The sequence below is a fragment of the Xiphophorus couchianus genome, chromosome 4 (assembly GCF_001444195.1).
Source record: "Xiphophorus couchianus chromosome 4, X_couchianus-1.0, whole genome shotgun sequence".
In the NCBI taxonomy this organism is placed as follows: domain Eukaryota; kingdom Metazoa; phylum Chordata; class Actinopteri; order Cyprinodontiformes; family Poeciliidae; genus Xiphophorus; species Xiphophorus couchianus.
The window spans coordinates 17,673,376-17,693,684 of record NC_040231.1 but is presented as its reverse complement, the minus strand read 5'-3'; the positions used below and the strand labels follow the sequence as shown (position 1 = coordinate 17,693,684).

At 36.8% G+C, this 20,309-nt stretch overlaps 3 protein-coding genes across 4 annotated transcripts; 1 reads left to right on the top strand and 2 right to left on the bottom strand.

The window, feature by feature from the left end:
• Positions 1–498: 498 nt before the first annotated feature.
• On the bottom strand, positions 499–14,020 carry vat1l (vesicle amine transport 1-like). Of its 2 annotated transcripts, none has more exons than XM_028015301.1 (10): positions 13,917–14,020; positions 12,757–13,069; positions 12,008–12,137; positions 11,665–11,880; positions 11,265–11,407; positions 7,411–7,514; positions 6,810–6,865; positions 6,488–6,682; positions 3,163–3,246; positions 499–2,628 (listed from the first exon to the last, which is right to left on the bottom strand). In XM_028015301.1, exons 2-10 carry the CDS (start codon positions 12,969–12,971, stop codon positions 2,530–2,532), a joined length of 1,242 nt encoding a protein of 413 aa, XP_027871102.1. In that variant the 5' UTR covers positions 12,972–13,069; positions 13,917–14,020; the 3' UTR covers positions 499–2,529. The 2 variants fall into 2 exon arrangements, with proteins under 2 accessions (XP_027871102.1, XP_027871101.1); XM_028015300.1 differs by having other exon boundaries at positions 12,757–13,607; positions 13,669–13,967.
• A 75-nt stretch (positions 14,021–14,095) lies between these two features.
• bola3 (bolA family member 3) lies at positions 14,096–16,302 on the bottom strand. The gene is made up of 4 exons (XM_028015302.1): positions 16,130–16,302; positions 15,922–16,045; positions 15,104–15,192; positions 14,096–14,718 (listed from the first exon to the last, which is right to left on the bottom strand). Exons 1-4 carry the CDS (start codon positions 16,187–16,189, stop codon positions 14,656–14,658), a joined length of 336 nt encoding a protein of 111 aa, XP_027871103.1. The 5' UTR covers positions 16,190–16,302; the 3' UTR covers positions 14,096–14,655.
• Positions 16,303–17,229: 927 nt separating this feature from the next.
• LOC114142644 (zona pellucida sperm-binding protein 3-like) lies at positions 17,230–18,352 on the top strand. The gene is made up of 3 exons (XM_028013998.1): positions 17,230–17,712; positions 17,796–17,911; positions 18,143–18,352. The coding sequence occupies exons 1-3, from the start codon at positions 17,338–17,340 to the stop codon at positions 18,144–18,146; spliced, it is 495 nt and encodes a 164-aa protein (XP_027869799.1). The 5' UTR covers positions 17,230–17,337; the 3' UTR covers positions 18,147–18,352.
• Positions 18,353–20,309: the final 1,957 nt, after the last annotated feature.

The window sequence follows — 20,309 nt, the reverse complement described above, 5'->3', positions numbered from 1 at the left end:
AAAACTTCACATCATTTTGCTGGGATTTTGGCCCATTCCTCAAACGGATGTTTGTAGGCCTCCTTACTCGCACACAGCTTTAGTTCTGCCCATAAATTTTCTTTGGAACTGAGATGAGTGCTTTCTGATCCAAAACATTTACTTTGTTTTTGAAACTAATGGCCAAAATGCTAATTTTACCTACTTAATTCTTAACTAGTAAGAAATAAAACATGTAATTCCTCAGTAATTAATAAGAGTCTAAGTATTTGGTTCTGTTGAAATTTAATTGTATTATTTTTTTAAGTCCTCACTCTTCCGCTATTATACTTACAGAACAGGATGACTTACTATTATTTGGTGTGAGCCATGACACACATATCATAAATGTGTATGTTCTGGTTGAAGTTATTATCCCTTCCGAATATGCAAACAATCTGAAAATAAAGTGTTTTATATAAAGATACACCACATTTCCAGTTTTTATTAAAAATGGAAAAAGGTCCAAAAGCAATCATGTTATGCTTTGTAGATATATTTATTCAAGTAAACAGAGCTGTGCTCAAAAAAATACACTAAAACTGTGACAAAAATATACAACCATTGTTTAGAAAGAATGCTATAAATACATTACAGTGCTGAAAGCATTTACAAGGAAATACAATAACACACACAAAAACCTATCCTGTCATTCACAAACACTCATTCACATAGACATAACATTAAAGGCAGCAAAAATTCTAGATCTATTCCTAGTTGAAAAATCTAAAGGATGTCATCACTTTAACTGTGAACTAGTTTCAAACTATGTTTTCATACAATTTCTGGAAATTGTATGAAAACTTCTAGAGTTGCAGAACTCATTACTTTGATTTTGTTGCAAAGCTGATGCATTTAAAATGCTAAAATGCACTGGAGAATTTGACGTTTTTTAAAAGCTGAGAAAGTCTGGTCTGTTTTAAAATGATGCATCATGTAGACAACCCACTCATTTGAAAATAAGGTGTGATATAGAGCTGTTTAAAAAGGGTAATAAAATATGTTTTTTTTTTAGAGTGGAAACCAAAACCAGAAAGCTAACCTGAACAGGTGAGGAAGGATTTTGAACAACTTGTAGATCGCTTCTTATACTTTAGTAATATAATGCACAGTGCTGATCAAACTTGCATTTGCTTTCACAATAAAAATAGTTAATCTCTAAGTATTATGGCACTTTTGTTGTGAGGCACCAAACAGTAAACAACTTTGGTCAGACAAGGAGAGCAGAGACTCCACAGCCCTTCGACTCCAGTCTGACTAGCTACTTCATAAAAATCCAGGATCAGTAAATATCGCTCTCTCTCTCTGCAAGGTAAATATTACTAAACCTTAATGTGTCAAATCTGTCTCAATAATAAGGGTAACACGCTGTCAAGTTTTGTATTTTAGTCACATTCAAGATAACTAGATCATTTTGGAATCAACCTGCACACTGCACAAACAGAAAAACGTTATCTTCCAAAAAAATCATCAATCATTATGCAAATCTGAAAAATGTATGCCTTTTTTTTAAAGTTGAAATAAAATACATTTGTTTGTGATATATTTCCTCACCTGTGGAGTTATTAAAGACACTAATTTGTAGCTCAAAGGCACTGGTGCTCCTTTAATATATGAAGGATGGCTCATCAGGTAAAAACTATTGTGCAAATCTGACTCTCCTGTTGGCACTTTACTTTTGTGAGGAAAAGATATACAGTGGGTTCAAAAGTGTACATGGTCTATTTAAAAAGGCAAGGCTTTTGGAATGTAAAACATGTACACTTTAACACGGAAACATAGGTTGGGAAGAAAATGTACAAAACAAAACAAACAAAAACAACACCAAAATAAAAAAAAAAAATTTGCAAACCTTGTTGCATAAGTGTCTATAAGATCAAGATAACATCTTGAGTTAACGCCTCCAATCAGCTGATTAGACTAAGAAAAGTTCATTTGTCCAGGTAGGCTTTCCCTGACATTTGCATCCTTTTAGTTAAACATTTATAAAGAAGTCCACTAAAATGTCACTGCAAATGTACCAATAAATGTAATCAATAAATATGGAAGAAGTATCGGAATGATTTATCATGGGCTCATAATTTGTTGCAAAAACTTGGACTTTAAACAGGGATGTATGTTTACATCCCTGGGCATCATTGGTCAGTATTATTGTTACCAAAATTGATGTGCTTAGCATCAATGTGACTGCTTCAGCAAGTTTGCATGCTTTCCCAAACTTGCCATTTAGTGTACTGTTGGCAGATAATTTATAAAACGCACAAAAATACTGAGATTACATCAATATAGAGTAAGCTACTGTAGTAGAATTGCTCCAAAGACAAACAGGCCATATTTCTTCTTTTCCCAATCTACTAACAAGTAATAGGTAACAGAGAGAAAAGCACCAAGACTTCCACACATTTATGCATACATGCACACAGAACATGCAGACATATATACACACTAGTTAGGTTCCTCTGTGGTGAATCTATGCAGTCTCTAGGTGAGCAGTACCGGCTTTCGTCAACTCTAATGAATGAAAGGCATTCGCTCCTTGCTGTCATTATCTCCTTCGGGCTCCTCCTCTTCCTCTCCTGCTTCACTGGTCTCTGTGCTGTCATTGGCCATCTAGTGGTAAAATAGTAATGTTGAGCTGAGATAAACAGATGCGAGATGACATCAAATGGTACACATCTGCTCTCTCATAAAGAACAACTGCATCCCAGGTCTGTTTCTTAAATCAAATAAGAGGTACTGTAAAATATGATAAATCCTATTCACCTTTCTCCTGTGGCTGTGACCTTTGCTAAACTTTTGACACAGATATCAGAAAGATTTCAACAATGCACAATTTATGAAAAAACTTTCATCAAATGTCTAATTAAAACTGGAAAAATGCCTTTTGGCAACAACCTTGTTTGATTATTTCAAATCCCTTTATGTTTGTGTACTCAAAATAACTAAATACAATTGTGTCACTGTTTAGTACACAAATACACACTATTTATAATACTATAAATAAGCATTTGGCAGCCACATAGTGATTTGCTAAGTTCCAGTATGCAGTGTTGATTCTCTTCAATAGCTTTTTGCTGTGTTTTACATCCTGTATCAGGTTACTGCTTTGTTCGTCTTCTGTTCTCTTCTCAATTATTTTCTTACCAAAGGGGTCGGAGACTTCTCAACATCCAGAATAAGTTTTCCAATGTTGCCTCTGTCATGAATTCTCTGCATAGCCTCTTTCACCTAAAAACAAACAAACAAAAATATTATATTAATTACACTTTAGGGTCTTTACATATAAAAAAAATATCATAGCTGGGTTTGGGCGAGTTATCAGTCTGAAGGTATACTACATTTTCAAATAAATATGGTTCCAAAGTCATTAAATTTCCATTGAAAATGATTTAAGTAAATGCTAGAGAAAAGACTTGTTTTGACTATATGTCCCTGAATGTTTTTTTCTGACACTTATTTCCTGTACCCTTTTTTTCTGCCCAGGCTGTTTTTAGTGCATGTTTCTATAGTAGGGCTCTGAAACTGGGCTGTTTATGTTGATTGAATCCCCCAACGATGAGTGGCTTCTCCTCCTGCAAGAGTGCTGCTGTAACTTGGTGACACAGATCTCCACCCACTGCAGCAGTAGAGACCAGAATGTGATTAAAAACTGAGAAATCAGACTAATACAGCATTGGTTTCCAGTTTTAGTGCAGTTACAATTGAAAGCTGCTGATTGACTCTCCAAACTGTGTTAAAATATTTAAATAAAATAGATTTTGAAATGAATTTAGCCTATTTGAACTGTAAAAGATAGGAAATGAGATCAGAGGAGGATTACGATCTACCATCTAAAGTATATTTATTGATATTTATCGTCGTTAAGCTCTGAAACTGAGTCAAAACATGTATCAACTCAGAAAGAAATTGTAATGATGCCCAGATCTTTAATAGTTAAATTATGATATGACTCATAAAAACAGCAACTAGGGCGTGCCGTGGTGGCGTAGGGGATAGTGCGACCCATGTTTGGAGACTTTCATATAAGGGACACTAGAGCCCACAAAAGACCCCTTGGAGGGGTAAAAAATAATTTAAAAAAAAAACAGCAACTAAACTGGCAACTGCAGCAGGTACTACTGCTGCATGTCTGCTCCATGCAAAGGTAAAAACAGTTAATGATCAACAATCCTGGATAGTTGTCACTTTAATCTGAATATGAGAACATAAAGTATGCAAAATATTTTTAGCTGTATTGGATAAAATGCTTCAGAAAGCCTGGAGCTGGAATTATGCAATTCCTGTATATGTCCTCTAACTTTGCTGAATTTTATCGATGTGTTTTGGGTGTCTAGGTTTAAATCCTGTCTGTGCAAATGAAAGTATGTCTTGTTTTTTTTGGTCGATATAAACTTATAATGGCTGCACAATAGCGCAATTGGTAGCACTATTGCCTTGCAGCAAGAAAGTCCTGGGTTCGATTCCTGGCCCGGGGTCCTTCTGCATGGAGTTTGCATGTTCTCCCTGTGCATGCGTGGGTTCTCTCCGGGTTCTCTGGCTTCCTCCCACAGTCCAAAAACATGACTGTCAGGTAAATTGGTCTCTCTAAATTCTCCCTAGGTGTGAGTGTGTGTGTGTGCATGGCTATTTGTCCTGTCTGTCTCTGTGTCTCTGCGGCAGACTGGCGACCTGTCCAGGGTGAACCCCACCTCTCGCCCGAAACATTCGCTGGAGATGGGCACCAGCACCCCTCCCAACCCCATTAGGGACAAAGGTATACAGAAAATGGATAGATGGATAATCTTATAGTGATCACTTCTTTTCAACACTTGTGTTTGACTCTGTAGTATAACCAACTGCCACAGGTTATTTTTAATATGTTGAAAACTTCCCCAGCGCGAACAGACAGCGACACTGAAAGAGCTAAAGAAATTCTAACAAACACAGATTGTGTTGCACATGTGAGAACAATCTGTTGTTTCCTTCATAGGCTGCAAAACAGAAATTCTTTCTTCCACAAAAGCATTCAACCATCAGTATGATCTCTCAGAATAGTCTATGATAATCTTAAATATTTTTACTGCAAGAAACAGTACTGCAAATCACAACAAAAACAAAGTGCCCACAGAGGAAGATGGCGGTGGCAGCATCAGGCTCTGGTGTTACATATCCTAAGATGGAAAGTCGTGTTTTCGTAACGGTTGGTAAAAGTAGCATGATAGTTTTGTGAGGGTTCCTGTTCATTAACCATGGCACATTCTAAAAATCACATCCCACAAGTGAACATGGTCTCATGCAACCATCAAAAAACAATTTTTATCAAACTACTGTCTAATTAATCTATAGGGGAATTTTGTGTCTGGGTAGTGATAAGCTCATTATTTTGGTTGTCTATCAGATGCTCAATCAACTGCCTCTAATTCATGAGGACATTACTTTAGCCCTCTGTTGCCTGCTTGGATTCTTATATATAAAATTGCTTTCACCAATCCTTTTATGTGCTTTACTTGATTCAAGTATTAAGTCATACCATGCACTGAAAATAGCATTTCAAATTTTAACTTTATAAAGTTTTTAGATGAATAAACATTTAATGTGCGTGGGTATTGAGTGTTTTCCTATGCCTAAATGAATTATTCAAGGTAAAAAGTTCATATGTAGGAAGTGATAAAGCAAGAAAAGAAAATTGATAAATTTTTTCATTTTACTCTGATGAGCCCACCAACAGTCTCTGCATCAAAACACATCTAACTTGTCAAAGCAGCACACAGTTTAACCTCATTGCTCCTCATTAAAGTAAAAATGTCAGTAGCAAAAGGAGGACATATCTTGTTTTCTCATTATAGTTACACACCCACAACTGAATGTGTGGCTCTTTGTCTGCAGCCACTGTGCCACAAATTTTCAGTGGTTAAATGGAAAACAACCAAGCCAGGGGCAAAATTAGGTTGGAAATGTTTCCCTCCTTTTCTGCTTGGCAGCTGCTTTTCTCAGGAAAAGGAACTAATGTCATAAGATTTTAGGACTTTTGTGACCAGAAACCTCCTGGGAAATTATAAACTGATTGAATTTCACTGTTTGTTTTTTTTTTTTAGAATTTATTTTTCTGAAGACTAGACGAGAAAATTAGAAACACTTAGATATATTCTGAGGAAAACCCCTCTCTGAGTTGATCCACTCAAATGCGTCCTCTTCAGTGTTTGAGTCAGGAAAGAAAGGTTACCATGGTCAACATGTAAACTAATGTCCAATTAATTGTTCTTCCGCCCATACTAACAAGTGAGGCCTGACACAACATCCCACGCTATCCAGCCCTCTAATGAAATTCTTCATGGACAATGGTTACAGTGAATGGCCTGAGCAGTTTGCCAGTGTTTAATGACAACACTACATTATACGTTTCCCATGAGAAAAAAAAACATGAGGACACAGACAACTCATCCTTTGCTGTTTGACCAGCAATACAAAGATCAGAGCCTCAGGTTCTTACCTCCTCCAGCGCCCACAGCGAGTCCACTACAGGCCTGATCTTCTTCTGTTCATATAGACTCAAGAGTTTGTCCATTGCTGATTTTACGAGATTACATCCTCCTTGTTTGAAGAGAAGGTTGAGGAGGGAGAAACCCGCTATGACTTTGTTCTCCTCATAAAGTTTAATTGGATTCACCTTTTCCACCTGCCACCACTAAGGAATAAAGCAAAAAAGGAGAACCAGAAAATACTTATTTATATACAATATGTGCTTAATATTGATTTGGATAAATATATAATGATGCTTCTTTACAATATGGATGAGTGTGTCTCAGACTCACAGATTTTGCAAAGCTGAAGAAGCTCTTTGTTTCCCCAGTTACCATATTTGATGCACCTGTAAAAACCAGAATAAAGTGTTCCAGTATGCTGGACAGCGGTCAGCAACAGACAATTTTGACCCCTGTCAAGGGGGAGGGGGGGTGATCAGCACCTCAGACCTTTAGGTCAGTGAAAACATGCCTTTACATGTTCAGAACAAGTTAATGAATCTCCTAATGATTAAGCTGAATTCATGAGCCCTGACAGGAACTAAAGGACCTTTATATCAGTTAATACAGACAATAAATCACATTTGAAGATTAAAGAGTACATGAAACCAGTATTACTGCTGTACACATTAATCACTCAAAGATATGCAAGATGATTACCGTATAATGAAAAACATAAAAATCAGATAAAAAGTCACATTAGGTTCCTTTCATTATGAAATTGACAGGAAATTATTAGTGTAGCTCATCTTGACAGAAACAAAATTTGCCAGAAAATATCTCTAAGCGTTTTTCAGTTGACTTCGACATTCATTTAATAAAACAATATTAGTAAAGCCACCTTTACATGTATCACACATGCTAAATATGCTCAAACATTGTCCTATCGTACCATATAGGATGTAGGTTCCCAGTGGCTTTAGGAGACTCAGGCTTTTCCCTGTGTTTTCTCCACACAGGCAGTCCAGCACAATGTCAACTCCATCTGGACAGATCCTGTTGATCAAAGCAAAAATTAAGTTAATTGAAAAATACAGCGACAGGCAGCAATGAAAGCCCCAAGCAGTGCAAGAGGGTACAGTCTCCATCATATTGAAGGGGTAAACATGTTCGTCTAATTGTACCCCCCCCCCCCACCCCCAGGCCTTTAGATCAATGACATGATGAAATTCAGTCATTTTATTTAAATGTGTTGGAGCAGGGTTACATCTAAAATCTGCTGGACAGTAGATCTCGAGGACCAGGGTTGGAGACCCCTGGTTAACTTGTATTAAATTTAAATTTAAGCCAATCACAGAATCCATAACACATATTAGCTCAAGCTAAAATATTAGTTCTTGGATTTTTGGGTTAGAATTGAGCTCTAGGAATCACTTCACAGGTGATTCCTAGAGCGTGTGTGTTTGTCAGTGTCAGTTTGTGAAACCAGCAGATTTTGCTATTTGTTGCTGTGCAAAGTACAACTAACAACCGGAGCTGATAAGACATTTCTCCCCATTTATAGGATTAAAGCACTGAGATCTAAACAGTTAAATCCCACAACACTTTAAAATACAAGGCAGTCATGTTGGAAAGCTTTCTTAGAGTAAGCTCATGGCTCATGACTTCAGGAAGAATTCTATTAGATTTTTTTCTACTTGGAAGCCTTAAAAAGTCTAATATTATAAATAAATGAATAAAAGAAAAGCTGAAGATAAGTCTCAAATTCAGGCATTTGACTATAAATTGAAAATTGAATTAATTTATGTTAATCTAATTACCATAATTAAAATGACAACTAATCCTAAGCTACAATAAGATAAAAAAACAGTCTCGTTTTTAGTATGTCTTTAGAAGCTTTAACATAATGAAGCAAACTATTTGAGCATGGACAAACACTGTAATTTGCATTTCTCATTAATTCTTCACAGGTTCATAATATAAATGCTTATATCAAAAATGCTTATGTGACAGATCCCCGATTACAGTTAGCCACAGTGCAGATTTAGTTGCAGGTTCATTTTCTTTGAACCACTTATCAGGTATTTGACAAACTGTTTCAGATCAACCGAACATGTTGAAAAATTCAACTACAGAAACAGGTGAAAATTTGGCTGTTACATATTATTAAAAATTTTATGCTATGACATGATTTCATAACTTCTGCTTATAGCAGCAAAGATTAAATACAAAAGGGCAAGAACGACCGAGTCCATAAATACAGCCTGTGATTCATCCTGCAGAGAGACTTTATGTTCTATCTAATCAGGGATTCAGAAAGTTATGATCATTTACTCTCTTGGGTTTTTCTGTCTGAAAGACTTGCAGCCTACAACCCACGTTTCTTTTCAGTGCTGCCTACAGAGTAATTATTTAGAAATGCAGTATCCACAACATATTAGACTGAGTTACAAAAAGATTGTTGCTTAAGTTATTAGCTGACATAAAACTTTGAGACTTGTTAAAGGAGTGAAGATTAAATAAAATAAGGGATAAAATTACCACAGTTTCTTACTTCTTGATCTTTAGTTTGGAGCACCTGCTTAGCAGAACTGACTGGTGGTCTTGTGATTCTCATGGTTTTTGCCTTTTGCAAAAAGACTAATTTAACTGAACTTTGTACTTGATCCTGAGAAGAATGCGAAGGCCAGAGAGATGAAAAGAACACTAATCCACAACTAATGCTGATAATAAGTATAAGTATAAAATCACTCTTATAGAAGCTATTGTGCATCTTTTTGTGTTCTAATGTAGAACATAAATATTCAATGTAGTACAAACCCTTCACATTATTTCTATTTTCCTTACAGTTTGATTCATGATGAATAGTCTGTCAATTTTTTTGATGGCCTTTAAGGGTTTTTTAGGACATACAGTACAGACCACAAATTTGGACACACCTTTCCAATTCAATGGGTTTTCTTTATGTTCATGACTATTTATAAGGCAAGAAATCCCACTTATTAACCTGACAGGGCACACCTATGAAGTGAAAACCATTTCAGGTGACTACCTCTTGTAGCTCATCAAGAAAATGCAGAGTGTGTGCAAAGCAGTAATCACAGCAAAAGGTTGCTACTTTGAAGAAACTAGAATAATAAGGGGTATTTTCTGTTGTTTTACACTTTTTTGTTTAGTGCATATTTCCACATGTGTTATTCATAGTTTGATGCCTTCAGTGTGAATCTACAATGTCAATAGTCATGAAAATTAAGGAAACTCATTGAATTAAAAGGTGTGTCCAAACTTTTGGTCTGTACTGTAGGTTGCTTTTTCACCCATTTCCTGTTTAGCTTTTGTGTTTTACTTCTTCAGTAGTCACTGTCTATTTTTAAAACTGTTTTGAAAGCCCATCTCTTTTCATTGGCTTCTGACCTAGCATGAGAAAGGTCATTTGTCAAGTTGTGGATTGCATTTTTAATGTAATTGACTGTTTTATTTAGATGTTTTTACATGGTGTCTGTTCAGCACTTTGGTCAATTTTACTGCCTATAAATAAAGTTGGCTTGTCATGGCTAGTGGTTGTACTTGAACATCACTATGTAAAAATGAGAAATGTGGAGGATAAATTTAAGGCCTGAATTATGCACACAAGAAGAACAATAACCTGTTTAAGATATAGGGGGAAAATCTAGTAAAGACCTGACCAAGGACCAGAAAGGTACCTCATCAATTAATGAACTTCAAAATGTTGTCTTGCTAGTGCTAAAATAATGTTTCATAACTGTCAAAGAGTGTAATTGTGAAATTTGTAAGTTTTACCTGCAACTTTAAAATTTAATTAAGGGCTGCTAGTTTTATTACTATCAGTTCCATTTTCATAATTGTCAAGAATTAACACTGACTCAGTCCTTGAATCAAGACAGAATAATTAGTAGGTCAAGTATCACAGACACTAGTCAAACTGATTTTTTAGAACATGTCAGAACTTCAGATCCTGCAGGTTCTGGGGGCTTGTTTATGCATTTTGATCTTCAGACATTTCTATGCATTCAAGTCAGGTGATTGACTGGGTCATTCTAGCAGCTTTATCTTCCTTCTCTGACACAAATTGAGTTTTCTTGGCTTTTTGTTTGGAATGCTATGTCATTCCACTTTATTATACATAACTTACAAAAAATACATATTTTCATGTGTGGATTCTTTGGTTTGTTACTGAGATTTGTTGTGAATTTCATATCAATTGGATGATTAAAAATGTATTTGTTGGGGGGAAAAAAACAAACTTGACATGTCCTCCGCTGTACCAAACCAAAATCATTACCCTGAAAGTAAATTAGTACTGAACTGGAATTAGGAATAAATGCTGAAAATATTGCAATAAATTTTTTTAACAACTTTGGCAGCGTGGAGAATAATGCTTAAGACCACCTTTAGAAGATTATGACAAACAGGGACTGCTTAGATGCAACATATCCAGAAATAAAGGAGGACCTCAGACTCTTGCACTGCAGCTCCTTTTTGAATTGCAGTTGAGCAGACAGCATGTATTACATAGTAATATTTATCACTGCCCAGCCCTAATTGGTTCAGCTGTTCAACAAGCAGACCTCCACCCAGACCTGCACAATGCCACTGCTTTCTGAGAGCAGCCTGTAGTTGCCATGGGGACCACTGCCACTCAACCACAAATAAGGCAACCGGTAGCATCTGCATCCTTGTGCAGCCTTCTGCCCACAGCAAAGTCCACGTTATCACATCAGCTACCTGAGCCGCTGTAGTTTCAAACTAATGCAACACATTTAATATAAAATCCTGCATTCTTACTTTTTCACTTCTTGTATGTAGTCGGTGTTTCTGTCAAAAATGTGTGTCACAGAGTCTTTGATGGATGTGTGCTTGAAACAGGAGGCGATACCAAACACAGTCACATTAGGTACAGTGGAGCATAACTGAGCCACTGCTTGTCCCTGAAAATGATAACAGCAAATAGATAGAAATAGATAAAAGCATAGAATTCATCAAAGTCTGGAAGTAAATAAAAGCATAGAATTTATCACACAAAGAAATAGTCTAGTAAAATTAGCAGGGTGATTTTAGAATGGCTACATTTGCCTTTGTTTTCAACAAACAGCTTATCCATTCAGTAAGCAGGTGTTTCAGTTTCCAAAGCACCAATGCTGTTTAATGAACTGCCCTTTTACTTTGTCATGGCTTTTGTGCTTACCACTGCACCCCCAGCTGAGTGGACTAACACCGACATTTCTTCCCGCAGACTGGCAACTTCAAAGAGCATCATATACGCGGCCACAAAGTTCAGGGAGAATGCTGCTGCCTCTGTAAATGTCATATCATCTGGCATCTTGTAAACAAAATCCACTGGTGTGCAAACCACCTCTGCCCAGGCATTGTAGTTCAGAAACGCCATAACTCTGTCACCTATCTGAGGGAAACATGCGCATATGTCAAGCAAGCATTTGTACTACGTCTTATGGTTAAACTTTTGTTTCGGAGTAATATGTAGATTTATCGACAGAGTATATATTCAGAAGCTGTTGCACAAGCCCTACCTCAAATCCCTGTGTGTTTTCAGCCACAGACTCCACTATTCCACAGCACTCAAATCCAGGAACAAGGGGAGTTTTTGGAGGATTATCAATATTCCCCTGACGTACCATCAAATCCAGGAAATTCAAGCCACTGCAACACAAAATTTTGTTGTTTGTTGACATGAAATGCTCCAGATTTAATGATTAAAAGAAAAACACTTGCCTTTGGAGGGTCTCAGTCCACAGGTGTTAAATGACATATTTAATATGAGCTTCTAAAAGATTTAAGGCTTACCCACAGCTACTTTTTTCATTATTATCAGCAGTGAGTCATAGGCTTATCCTCTGAGAACACAAGGCCAGATTCCTCACATATGCTGCACTGAACAAAAACGAAATGCACTTTCATTTGTCTGTCTGCCAGCATTGGCAGGGGCTTAGCTACAGTGGGAAATAAGAAAAGCTCTGCAAGAAATATAAGCACAGCTCTACAAGAGTGGAGAAGAAAAATGTGTCATTTTAGTTTGAAAAGACTGAATCAGGTTGAAAACGTTGGGATGAGTTTTGTTTATGATGAACAGGCTTCAGTCAGAAAAGCTCTTGCTACAGAAAAAAAAGACCTGTAGATTCAAGGCTGCGAATTTCTGTATAATCAGATGCTGCTCGGGTTTCAGAAATAGATTAAAAATAATAATAATAATAAAAAGTCAAAGCACAAGACGGTCTATAAATTAAGTTCAGAACATGTTAGATGTTATTCTAATAATCACCATGCTTTGACGCGGATCTTCACTTCACCATCCTGGGGCTCGGGCATTGCCTTCTTGGTAACCCGGAGTTTGTTCAGACCTCCGAAACCTGCCAGGACCACCGCTCGCATTTCTTTGGCGTTGGAAGGAGATTCCACGTTCACCGCCTCTTTACCTGCATTTCTGTCTATCATATACTCGGTTTCTTCTGTCATATCTACTCCTTCTTTAGCCATGTCGGAGTCCAGCTGCTCTCCCTCCCCGTTGATTCTTCACAGTGATGTGGAGAGAAGCAGACAGGGGCTGTTTTCCTGAGCTCAGTCAGGGCTGGAGGCTGAATTATACGTTATGCATTAAACAATAATAAAACGAATCTTCTGCTTTTTATTATTTGTTTGTTTGTTTTCAACAAAAGACACGAAAGTTTACTATTTTGGTAAGGAAGAAAATATTTAACCACGTATTAATCATTAATCATCCACCGTTAAAGTAAATGGTGCGCCATCTACTGGTGGACAGAGCAAAGCTATAGTTTAATAACGAACTTTTTTCCCTTTTCTAAGCAATACAGTGATCAAAACTGACAAACTGTAACACATAAATTGCATAATATATACAGAAATAACATAAACGTGTTAATAAACAAATAAACTACAGTTAAAAACGTGCAACTATTTATGGAATGACCATAAAACACCAACAAACAATATTTGCAAGTTTTGTGTAGCTCTTACTTGCATGCATTTGTCATTTTACATTTTCTTGTAATATCTTGATACTTTTATTTCAAATAGCTTCTCAGCATTTCTTCAATTCATCATAGCCAATGATTTGACCTGCAGACTGAGTTTAATTCTGGCAATTTACCTTGACTCGGAGTAATATGTAGATTTATTACCCACAGCTAGAATATGTAGATTTATCTTGTCTTACCTTGTCTTTCAACTTACGTTGAAAGACAAGGTTGACAAAAGAAATACGTTCAAAATGCAATATGAGACTTTGGAATCATTCAGTAGTACAATATGTTTTGTAAATAAAACATATTAGTTAAATTGTTTATATTTATATTCTATAAAAAATATTTTTAAAAAACTTTAGCTGAATGTAAGGAGAAAAGTCTCCAAAATGTGTGTTAAAATCTCACACATTTGTGTGAATCAAACTTTAGTGTCTCTTACCACTAATAATACTTCTATCTTATATGCTGATTTCCACCGGACATCTTCTGAGGTAACTTAAGAGTTGTTCGGCCTTTTGTTCCAATGCTGTCTGAAAAAGTGGAAAATATAGTAACACCAATAATAATATTCATATGTACTAGTTGATGCATATGTTTTTTTTTAAAAAATCACTCATGTAAAGCTGCTGCTTTTTATTACAACCCCCATTTAAAACATAAGCCCAAGATTCGTGGACAACCCACTGATATACAATATTTTAAAATAGGTCAACTTTAAGTGAACTGTACATACATTGTGGTCACATTGCTGGAAAGGTAGTTTAAATAAAGGATGTGTAGCTGATTTCATGAGGACTAACACTAGCTTCACAAACAACCCTGAGAGACCCCCCTAACAGGAAAGAATAGTGACTTGATCATGACCAAACATTTGGTCATGTTGTGCGTATCACAGCTGTTACTGGTTTTACATCTTACGTAGAAGATTTCATTCTTTACAATCCCCTCCCCCCAAAAACAAACAAACAAAAAACCTTAGTCTTACCTTACTGTCCATGTATTTCACATTTTTACTGTGAAAATGTTGTAACTACATCTCTGTTGTTAACGCCTTAACTTTTTTTTTCGGCTGAAATGCATTTGCTAAACGATATACCATGTTTGATGAGTCTGCACATTCTTATTAGGTGAAAAAGCAAAAAGGGGTGTGGTTCAGAAGTGAATTATTCTATCTTTTACTACTTTGGGATATTAGTGAAGATTCGCAGGCCATGCATGCTTTGGATCTCCTCCTTCAGGGCCTGTGGAGGACAAAAGATTACAGATAGTGAATGAAATTCTGATCAAAACAAAAGCGAAGTGTGTTTAGACCCAATACTTTGTCAAAATATAAGAATAATTCTAGAGAGCTGACAGACATAATTCAAGAAGATAGGGACCATAGTTTGACATAGATTCAAATTGACAAATGTACATTTTGTACGTAATGTTAAAATCCTTTAACTTAAAACAAGCATAACACTGTGAACCATCTCTTTGTGCACTATTTAATTAGAAATAAAGAGTTTCTAATACTTGCAAACAGTTTAATTCCATTTCCACAGTGCCCAAACTTTTTCTGTGCAGTTGTGGATTTATCATTATGGTGATGCTGCCAGAGCTGATGTGCCAGGCTGTAAAGCTTACTTGATTGACCAGCTGGTGCTGTTGAACAGTTCTTTTTCCTTTGAACTCACTGGATTCTATATGGATCTCATACATGGCCCCACAGCCACCTGACAACACAAAGACAAATGACACAAACAACAATGTCATCTGCAAAGATGGGGCTCTTCTTGTTTCACATGACTCATTGTCTTTAAGGATAAAGAGAATAAGGAGAAGGATGTTTAATACTTAAGGCATCTTAGAAAATACATCCGTAATTGTAATCAACGATTACTGCATGAATGGATTGAAGGATGGGTGGGTGGATGTATTTTTGAGTGTTGATCGTCTTTACACAACACATCAGACAGTATTCTGTTTGAAGCAATTTCTTCCATCTGTAAATGGACATCAATGTATCAATAGATCTATGAAAGAGGCACTGAATAGCTTAACATTTGGATGACTGACTGGACGGACAGTATACAGATGGATGGAGACATGTCCATTTTATGTAAAAACCAACATTAAAACAATTTGTTTCATGTAAAAAATTGTAACATTCATCATGTTCAGGGCTCCTCATGACAGGGAACCAGGTCTTCAAAAACACATTTTAAAAAATATTTTTCCATACTTAATTACTTCTGAAAATCCCTTATAGTTCAAATTTCCTCACTTTTACAAGCCTATCATCCTTACATGTCTATATTAGGTACGTAGACCATTAGGCAGTTTTGGATAATGCCTTGAAGAAAAAACAAAAAGACATCACCTGGAACAATAATGATAATAAAAACCTTTCACCCTAAAAAACACACAAGTAATTAATAATCCCTCTAGTACAGTTTGTCTACCTGATATATCCGTCACTTTGAGCTTGGAGGCCAGAGGAAACTTGTCCTTCAGTATGGTTGCGATGCGCTCCTCTCCGTCTGTCTGCGAGGACAAACCTCTCTGGAGCTGACCGACAGCAGCTACCTGAGGGAGAGGCACAGGGAGCAGGAGTTACCGCAGGAAGTTACGGTAGGACTGAAATGTGACCGAAATCCAGATCTAATGTACCGGAGTGGTGCGAAAAGCGCTGAATATAGTACTGCTGCAGAGGCGAGTACAGGCCAACATTGTGGACAAAGGATGTTGGCTTTTGAGACGTTTAAATAACCTAACACCAGTCAATAAGTCATGTCCCCCCAAAACAATTTCGTCCCCGGAAAATGACGGGGTTTGTTCTTGTTCTTTACAGTCTCGTACTAAACTTCAACGTGAGAGCTGCATTACTGCCACCTAGTGGATTAATTAGAGCGCTTAGATTGCACATAGCAACCTAATGTTCCTTCACTTAGTTTTTTATCCTGTATTAAGAATTCTTAAAATAAATTTTTTTTATTCACATATTCCCTGCATGTTTTGCACTGTATGCTTGCTGGTAAATTTCACACTGTCAAAGCAGGTGCATTTGTATTAAAATAACTTTGACTATTGATCACAGACTAACAGAAAAAGGTGAAATTTACACCATTTGGACAAAAAATAATTACCACTGGGAGGCCATGTGATTATCTCTACATTGTGATACCTGCAAGAGATATATTAGGCATCAAGCTTGATGTATTATGGGGAAAAATTGGGAAGCATAAGGATTTTAGAGAGTAAAACAAGAGTCAAATTATAAGAGCTAGATGACTGGGCCAGAGTTTCTCCCATACAAAACATCCTTGCAATTTCTCAAAGGAATGAGCAACTGCTCTCTTAACTTTTTGATGTCTATTTTCTAATTTTTCACGTTCCTTCTACTGATTTTTTACAGCCCCCTTGGCTCATCATTATTTCTTTATTCACCCAAAACTTTGCTAGCTTTTTTTCAATTGAGTAATATTTTCTAAGTAAAATATGTTAAATCTCCATAACAAAGTCCTAAAGCAATTTGTGAATATTGTTTTTTATAATTCAAAATCATCTTCCAAGAATAAAAAATATCTGCACTTAACAAAAATAATCTAACAATTTTGTTTAATCTCACTTATGATACCTTCACAAATGTTTAAAAATATTTTAATAATAACTGTACATAATGAACTTGTCCCGACAAATGATTACTCCTCCATTAACTAACCAGTGATTGCTTTCCCCAGGTGATTTAGTTGTGCTGAATGGAAATACCTCTGAGAGGGAGAGGGAGCTAGTTCATTAATTCAGATATGTCTTTTTCTCCTTAGTGATGGGTCCAGCTGAATGTTCTTCTCGGTGTCTTGCTACAGGCCAAGACCACAATGGGTTTTGCAGTTCTTTCAGTGGTTTGGCTGCTGATTATATCCTTAGTTTTTAGAGTCTCAGATGCCATTAGAACTCTAAAAGAAGGTCCAATGATTGATGCTGAAGGAAGGGAATATAAATCTGTTAGCCTGGATGACTTCAGCAGACCAAACCCTGATAGCAAAACTACTGTCCGAGTGGAGTGCACTGAGGTTTCCATGATCATTTTCATCCAGGCTGGCTTCTACAACAATGGACGTCAAGTGTCCCCACAAGAGCTATTTTTGGGAGATGCCAAGTACTGGAAGGACAAACAGTGCCAGGCTGTTAATGCTGGTGATGGAGAATATGTTATAGAAGCTGACCTACAGGACTGTGGCTCTAAATTAATGGTAATCTCCTCACACTTTTGGGGTCATAATAGGCTATCTGCACTAAAATGTTAACTTTGGCCACTTTCTTCCTTCATTTCTAGGTTACTGGCATCAATTTGATCTACTCAAACAACTTGATGGTTTCTCCAGCCGTTGGCTCCCTTGGCGTCACAAGGGCTACTGAGGCTGTTGTTCCAGTTTCTTGCCATTACAAAAGGTAGCCTGTACTTTTCAGTCTCTCTGAAAAGGAAGATTTTTGAATCAACTTGTTTTTCAGGGACCGCACTGTCCAGCAGCAACCAATGTTTCCATTTTTTCAAAGTTTCCCATGGGAAGCTCTTCATTTTCTCTGAGGTGGAAAACTGGTATTATTTATTTATTTATTTTTCTTTAAATGGCTTTCTCCTGACTGGGACAGGGAATGATTGTTTCTTGTGTTTGCATGCAGATGATTGGTCAGGTGAGAAGTATTCCAACACAGTTTACCTTGTTGGAATACCTTGTTGTGACCCCCGGCACCTTGAGGTCTCGTATACTGGTCTGGAGCAAAGGAAACTTTTCATCAACTTCTGTGTTGTCACTCTGACGGCTGACTTTACATCAGTACCCAGATATTGCTTCATTGAAAACCATGGGTAATAAAGTTCATAAAGCTGGATTGGGGCTTGTCTTGGATGTTGACTCAAGTTGGAAATGCATGTTTCTTCTTCAGCTGCTTTCTTGATGCCAGAGATGGAGGTGTAAATTCAATCTTCAAACCCAGATCGACAACCAGTAAACTTCAATTCCAGTTTGATGCCTTCTTGTTTCAAGATGACTTGAGGAACATTGTAAAGCATTTTATATAATGTTATATTTTGACAATATTAACTGTAAAATAGGAGATTTTATGGGCTCTTTCTGCTACATAGGTATTTGTAACTTGTGAGGTTAAAGCTACACGCTAGCTGTGGAAGAGCAGCCCTACAAACAAGGTCTGCAATTACATTAATTCAAGGTGAGTTTCTCTTTGAGAATTAAGAGGCTTCCATCATCCCAAACTAAGTGCAAAACCTTTTAATGCAATTCTTACTTGTGTCGACCTTTAAGTTTACCCCAACTTCAAACATGCCCTTAATAATTAAGAAGCATGTATACAGACATTAAATCAGGAATGTCCTGGCAGTGAAATGTGCATTACGCTTAGGCTAAAGCAAATGAATTGCCTATCTATTCTTTAAAAATCAGTAGCTTGCACAGTATGGGTAATGTAAACGTTAACTCCTAAATCCTGAGAGTGTCGCAGGGCTGGCAAAACTACTTTCTGATCAAATGTCATAAATGTGTAAACTGCTCATGTATGCATTTCAGCTGGAAGAATGTGGATGGACCTGATGTTTGTCAGTGTTGCAAAGGTATTTGCAGTACATGGACATCTAAAGGCAAGTCGTATTTAGAGCTATTTTATCAACAGCAACTGATGAGCCAATATTTCATTGCTCTTCATATTTTTGTCCTTCAGATGATATTTGTGATACTTTGACTCTGGGCCCCTTCATACTTATTCCCAGGAAATGAGCAAGAAGGACACTCTAATCACCACATTTACCCTGGCACAAAACTGAAGGGAACATTGAGTGGTATAATTTTACCAGGAGAACTGCTGCATGCCCATGAAGCTGATCTGAGCCTTTACCCTAAATACATCTTATGTTTAAACATGTTGATTTGTTTCTGACTTCTTGCACTTGGAGGGAATATTGGATTTATTTACTAGACCAAAGCTGCGGCAATAACTTTTCAAATCCTAGTGGTAGAAATGAGAGGGGGTGAAGGGGAAATGCTTAATCTTATGCCACACTGTGGCATGATCAAAGGCAGATCAGGGTAGCACAAATGCTTCAGATTCACTGTGGTTAACTGTTGCGAGTCTCTGACTGTAAAAAATTCCCATTTCCCCCCAGAGTTTCTCCTTCTGGAGACTTATTGGAAAATCAACATCTGCATGTTCAGATTTGTAATATTTATAAAGAGCTTCATAGTTTCCTTTAGCAAGAGAACTGAACTACCTAGTCTCGATTTCTACTTTGCAATAAAAAAAACCCTGAGTTTTTTTCAGCAGAAATCTTACCATGTTGAAGAATTTGAGATGAAGTATTCTTCCAGATTTGTGGCCAAACTTCTGTAAAATTCTTTTTTCCTCACTGTTGTCTGATTATAATCTTAGTTCTCAATCATGAAAAATTTCTGTAAAGTTTGCCAATGACTTTTTCCAGTTAATGTTGAAGCCTAATCTCTACTCGTTAACAGTTAAAGCATGGTGTGGATCAAGTTGTCTAGTTCTAGTTTGGAATATGGGTCCTCTATATAAAGTGCAAAACCATCTAAATCTTTCACCTTAGCTACATGGGACCAATACAAAGGGAACAGTCCTGTTCCATTTGTATTTTTATAAGCACTCATGGAACAGTCCTGTTCCATGAGTGCTTAGGATATTTATCTAAAACAATGCTATAGATTGGAGCTGGACCATCACATTTTACAGAACAAGGCACATTTATTTGCATAGTGCAATTCAAAGTGCTATTGCATAACAAACCAGAGACAGATTATACTTCTGTGGCAAAGAAAAAAGC